Source organism: Coffea arabica, chromosome 2c, assembly GCF_036785885.1.
Source record: "Coffea arabica cultivar ET-39 chromosome 2c, Coffea Arabica ET-39 HiFi, whole genome shotgun sequence".
Lineage (NCBI taxonomy): Eukaryota > Viridiplantae > Streptophyta > Magnoliopsida > Gentianales > Rubiaceae > Coffea > Coffea arabica.
This window is the reverse complement of record NC_092312.1, coordinates 71777484-71784291: the sequence shown is the minus strand read 5'-3', so window position 1 is coordinate 71784291 and position 6808 is coordinate 71777484. Positions and strand designations below refer to the sequence as shown.

General features: G+C 32.9%; 1 protein-coding gene across 1 annotated transcript; it reads left to right on the top strand.

Annotated features, from left to right (window-relative positions):
* Nucleotides 1-2078: 2078 nt before the first annotated feature.
* On the top strand, nucleotides 2079-6051 carry LOC113727753 (probable protein phosphatase 2C 5). Its single transcript, XM_027252080.2, has 8 exons — nucleotides 2079-2442; nucleotides 2775-3034; nucleotides 3122-3293; nucleotides 3391-3605; nucleotides 3710-3817; nucleotides 3891-4016; nucleotides 4114-4346; nucleotides 5534-6051. The coding sequence occupies exons 2-8, from the start codon at nucleotides 2819-2821 to the stop codon at nucleotides 5751-5753; spliced, it is 1290 nt and encodes a 429-aa protein (XP_027107881.1). The 5' UTR covers nucleotides 2079-2442; nucleotides 2775-2818; the 3' UTR covers nucleotides 5754-6051.
* The last annotated feature ends 757 nt before the right edge of the window (nucleotides 6052-6808 follow it).

Below are 6808 nucleotides of genomic sequence, written 5' to 3'. Positions count from 1 at the left end.
TTTGGTTATTAAATGCATCTGAATATATTAAGATATGAATTTATTAAAATTAAATATTAAATTAGGTTATTAAACATGGCCATAAATACCAGGAAGAAAAGCAAATTAAACTTGGAGATGGACTATTAATAGTAGCATAAAGGAGTCTAATTAAGTCCACACTATTACCTTTCAAGCATATAAATTTTTTTATATTAGTAGGTTTAGATTATGCCACTTAACATAAATTTAAATTTGAGTTTCAAATCATGCATATGTGACATACATTTATAATCACTACGCAATTGGTACATAAAAAATTAATCCTTACCATATGGATTTGTTTAACAAGATTGAAATTGTATCTAAATTCAACTTATTTATTCTTTAAGCTAAAGTTAATTAATGTGAATTATTTACATATGAATTATCAATTTTTTTTACAAGTATAAGTCGAGCTCATGGTATGTTGTTCTATAAAGGGATTACTTTAAATGAGTTTTTTTTTAGTAATTTATTGCTCTTTTAACTTCAGGTGACGTTTGGTTCGCATGTTGGAATCGGATTCGGATTCGGAATCATTCATCCTGGATTTGGAATTGAATCAATTATTACAATACATTTATTTGGTTAAGTGCCAGGAATGTATATCATTACTATAGTTGATATTTGGTTCGTTGACTCTTTGTAAATGGGATATGAGAAATTTTCATTAATTAAATATATTGGTAAATTTAGTATAACTAATTAATAATTTCTATTAGTAAACATGTATAATTATTAGTATAATTAATAATGTCAATTATATTACATTGATTAATATATATTATATAATACATATAACTAATAATAATATTATTATAAGTTTGTAATTAATTAAATTAAATATTATATATAATTAAATATAAATATACAAATGGTATAATATAAATATATAATCATAATTATATAATATATACAAATATTAATTATACAAATATTTTATATAAATATAATATATTACATATTAAATATAGTTATTAATATATATTATTATATTTAAAATAATAATTATAATTATAATTATATAATTTATTAATATTATATACATGTATATATTATAATTATATGCACATATAATATACATTTATAAATATACATATATATTATAAATATATTATTATATAATTTTGATAAATTTATAATATATATTATATAAATATAATTATATTTAACTAAATAATTATAATATATAATTATATAATATAATAATATCATTATTATAAGTTTGTAACTAATTAAATTAAATATTATATATATAGTTAATTATAATTATAGAAATGTTATAATATAAATATATAAATATTAATTATACTAATATTTTATATAAATATAATGTATATTACATATTAAATATAGTTATTATTATATATTATTATATTTAAAATAATAATTACAATTATATAATTTATTAATATTATATACATGTATATATTATAATTATATGCACATATAATATACATTTATAAATATACATATATATTATAAATATATTATTATATAATATTACTAAATTTATAATATATATTATATAAATATAATTATATTTAACTAAATAATTATAATATACACTTATATAATATACAAATATTATAATAAAATATTATACTTATAATAAATTATATATATATATGTATATATTATAATATAAATATATAATATATAATATATATAAATATTAATTATACTAAATATTATGTAATTATAAGATTTGGGAATCACACTTGGGTTTTGGACAAAATCCACCAATTTACTAAGGAATGGTGGAATCAATTTACTAAGGAACGGTGGAATGCTGAATTTTTAGACATCATTCGAAAATTTCAATTCCGATAATAATGAATCAAATATGAATCATGGGATTTATTCCAATTTTCCATTTCGAAACCCTTTTACCAAATGTCATTTTCCAATCCCACCCCTCCCCCCCCCCCCCCCCCCCCCCCCAAACACACATCCCCCGCTTAAAAAAAGAAAAAAAGGAAAACAAGTTATCCAAAAAAATTTTTAAAAACATATATGTCAAAATCTAAATAACACTTGGGTTGAACCCATCAATTCCCTCCTTTTTTCTTTCACATTATATTTTTCGTGCCCAATCTCCGCGTCTTCTCCTCGTCTCTAGATTTCTTCTCTCGCCCCAACCCAAATCAAATCACAGATTCAGCTCAGCTCAGCTCAGCTTAGCACTCCTCTCGGACACAAAAATACAACCCAGTCACACGCTCTCCCTCTCTCTCTCTCTCTCTCTCTCACACACACACACACACACAAACACTCACACTCTATCTAGGGTTTCCAAATATCCCCAATCCAGTCCACCCCATACATTCTACTAATCTGCTACTGGTACTGCAGTTTCCACCATCTTCCAGCTGTTGCTCTATTTCCTTCTCAATTTGATTTCCCCTCAATGCCTTCTCTGTAAGTGTAGGCTCTCTCTCTCTCCCCCCTGATGTTCTTCTTTACACATTTTTGTATTTTTCCATACAAAATTTCCTTTTCTCTTTTTGTTATTTGGTGTTTCCAAAAGATTCTTATGATTTATGAAGGTAATGTAGTAGTATATGAGATTGATGTATGACTGTTGATTGAAGAATTAAGCTCTCATTGTAATTCATCTGTTGATCTGTGTGCCGGGTTTTGCTTAATTCCTTGTCTTTTGTAAAATGCTTCTCAATTGTTCGATGATTTGGTTCAAAGAAAATGAATTTTTGCGTTTTGTGATTTATAGTCTATTTTTTTTGGGTTAATAGGGTGGGGACAATGAGGCTTTGGCACTATTGGGACGAAAAATAGAATGAGTAAAGCGGAGATTTCGAAGATGAAGCAAAAGCCACCACTTGTTCCTCTTGGGGCTCTGATTGGTCGTGAGCTCAGGAATGAGAAGGTGGAGAAGCGCACTGTCAAGTATGGGCAGACTGCTCTGGCCAAAAAAGGGGAGGACTATTTTTTGATCAAGCCAGATTGTCAGAGAGTTGTCGACAATCAGTCGACTTCTTTCTCGGTTTTTGCGGTAATTACCAACTTTTATTAATTTTTTTTTAAGGAGTGTATGACTTTGGTAAATGGGGTTGCTGATTGTGTGGCTTCTGTTTTGTAGATTTTCGATGGCCATAATGGTATATCGGCTGCTATCTTTGCGAAAGAGAATTTGTTAAAAAATGTTTTGAGTGCTATACCTGAAGGACTTGGTGGGGAGGAGTGGCTTCAAGCCCTTCCTCGTGCATTGGTTGCTGGGTTTGTGAAAACTGATATAGAATTTCGGCAAGGAGGTACGTATCATTTTATACCTACTATTAGATTTTTGGAGGATCCATCCCGTTTACCTTGATGGGTTTCTCAGTTTTCGGTGATTGATATGTATAACAGGTGAGAAATCAGGAACAACTGTTACATTTGTCGTGATTGATGGGTGGACTGTGACTGTTGCATCTGTTGGAGATTCTAGGTGCATATTGGATACACAAGGTGGTGTGGTTTCTCTTTTAACAGGTAACCATAGATTGGAAGAAAATGCTGAAGAACGAGAGCGTGTTACTGCTAGTGGTGGTGAAGTTGGCAGGCTTAATGTTGGGGGAAATGAGGTACGGGCGATATGTTAGTTATTTGGCATTGAAATAGGTTATAGCTGACAAATTTAGTCAACCAAATGATCCATTTGGAATCAAAACTTCTTTTTGGTATCTAGGTTGGTCCATTGCGATGCTGGCCAGGTGGATTGTGTCTTTCCAGGTCAATTGGTGACACGGATGTTGGAGAATTCATTGTACCTGTTCCTCATGTTAAGCAAGTGAAGGTTTGTATTTGTTGTAAAATCATTTTTCTTCTTTGTTAGTATGTTTCTTAACCATACTTCCTTTGGTTGTCAGCTCTCCAGTGCTGGAGGAAGACTTATAATTGCCTCTGATGGTATATGGGATGCATTGTCATCTGATCAGGCTGCGCAGTCTTGCCGGGGCTTGCCAGCCGATCTTGCTGCAAAATTAGTTGTTAAGGTGATGTGAGATGGAGTTTTTTTTTTTTCATTATTTGAAGTTCTTTTCTCTTTCACTTAGTTCTTTGTACTAATTCTTGCTTACTTTTGACATTCAGGAGGCTCTTAGGTCACGAGGTCTGAAGGATGATACTACCTGCTTGGTTGTTGATATTATTCCTTATGATCACCCTGTCTTGCCTCCAACTCCTAAAAAGAAACATACACTTCTTAATTCACTTTTCTTTGGGAAGAGGTCCGAGAATTCTATGAACAAAGGAAGTAGTAAGCTCTCTGCCGTTGGGGCTGTGGAGGAATTGTTTGAAGAAGGCTCTGCAATGCTTGCAGAAAGGTACTGAAGTTTCCTTTTCATGTAAGCCTTATGAAATGAGAGTAGGATGTTTAATTTTATCCAAATGAAGAGACACCTAGCATGCAGAAGTTAAGGTTTAATTATAAGTGAATGTTGTAGGTGCAGGATCTTTTGTGTTGGTAATCCTTATTACTACTCAATTTTCATTTTTGCTGGAGCACATATTATTTAAAGGTGCCTAGGTGCTTAGGAGTACATTGTGCTCTGGTTTTGGTTTCATGATGGAACCTATAGATGTGGGCAAGCTGGGTGACCAATACTATATTACATATTGTCTCTGCTCTTTATTAATATGAAGATAATTTTGTTCAATACCTCAATAACTCTAATTGAGCCGTCAAAATCTAGCAGTGCCTACAGGCTATTGTTGAACTTCTGTTACATGGGGTGTATAGAACCTTATGTGTCATTCCTTCTTCTTAGGCCTCATTCAAATTTTACTTTCTTTGGATATAGAAGTGTATCTTCTCTTGCATTCAGAAGCTTAAAAGTATGGTTTGTCTATCATCTTTTCTTTGGACTGGTGAAAAATATGCCCAGAATTTGATGATACGAAAGGTTTGCATACTCTATTTTTAGCTCCGGTGTGGTCTGGTTGGCTTCCAAAGTGGTATCCTGCAACAGATGATCAAATGCACAAACTCTTCATTATTGCGTTTTGGGTTAAACTGCCCCATGATTGCATTTGAAGTTGTCCTAACTCACTGGCTGTTGCTGAGCTAAAAGTTCTAATTTAAAAGTGCTATTTAATGCTGGTTTCCTTTCTCTGAAGCTGGGTAGTAAATTGATGACTTCTCAGAGGGTGGATGAGTTGATATTCTTGGGTATTTTTATGAATTGAGGATGGAAAAATGCCACTATTCTTCCTTGTTGATAATTTTTACAGAAATCTGTTTAATTGTCTTTGTGTTGATGCCTGGCAAATGATTTTTTGTGAATGATAGACCTGAAGTGTCAATCTGTTTATGGTTTTGCTATTTGTTCCAACTCCACACTTGGTGGGCTACTGAGTTTTTATCTCGTGGAGATGCATGTACGTCCTCAAACATATAGCTGCTTTAATTAATGCGAAACTATCTTTCCCCCCAATCCTGAGTTAAAAGGCCACATGTGTCATGTTGCGTTATGCCTGTTTTTTAAACTCTGTTCATCTTGACTACATGCAGGTTAGGTAAGGATTTTCCTTTGAACTCAAATTCTGGGCTGTTCAAATGTGCGATATGCCAAGTGGATCAGCAGCCGGGTGATGGCTTATCTGTTAATTCAGGGCCTTTTTTCTCACCTGGATCAAAGCCATGGGAAGGGCCCTTCCTTTGTGCAACCTGTCGTAAGAAGAAGGATGCCATGGAAGGAAAAAGGCCCAGTAAACCCGTGATAACTGCCTAATCCGGTAATGAAGTATATATAGATATATTTTTTCTCTGGCAATGTGAGTTGTCATGGTTACTCTGCCATGGATATTGTTATAGTTTCATGTAAGAAATGCTGTAGCGATATAGTGAGTCGGTAGGTGTTCCGGAGAGTGGTAGAAGTTTGTGATTGTTCTGGTTGTGCTTGGCTGTTGGACTAACTGACCTTGACAGACATACTAATAGATATGGTTGTGGTAATCGGAACACTAATTGCTTGAATTTGTGTATTTAAAGGATGAAGTGTCGAAATGCTATGTCTTGCAGTTTCTCTATTTTTTTTTCTTGCATCTGTCATTCATGTTAAAATGTTCGCGCTATGCTTCCAATGGTCGTTACCATGCTTAATACATCTATTAAAATCTACTCGGAAGTAAACAAAAACAGCTCTCTCATAATTAAAGTCTCCTATACCTTCCAGGACTAAATCCTTTTTGCTCTCTTGCTTTCTCTGTCTGCGTTGGTGGATTAGTAGCCACCTTATTTTCTACGCCACTATCATCATCAACTTGTAAGCATGTCTTCAGTTTGGATGTCCATCTTGTATAGCGTTGTACTCCAGCTGGAATGATTCTAAAGATAATAAAACTGTCAAGGGATTGTTGTAGGGCTTGTCCACCCATGTGCTAGTGTCTATTTTGCACTTTGAAATCTGTGGTGGTGTAGGCCCGCGGGCCCTATGCTTGCAAATGGGGTGACTTATTGCCAGCATTAGGTACCAAATTGGCATATTTCTTTAGGATTTTTTCCAGTTTGTTTGCTGGCTTAGCGTGTGACTGGAAGTTATTTTTAATATCTTTGTGGGCCATATTGCATGTTCTTTTCTTTTCTTTTCTTTTTTTGTGGAAAACGATGGCAATATTGCTTGTTCAATTACCAGATTTGGTGTGGAGCTCCCCTTTTCCCTAAAATATATTATTGTTCAACTTGATAAGATAGCCAAGCTTGAAATCTTGAATTCAATTGATTTAGAGGATCCATCCCAAAGGAAAAAAAAAATGTCTGATTATTACTGTAAAGCTTGCTCACTTT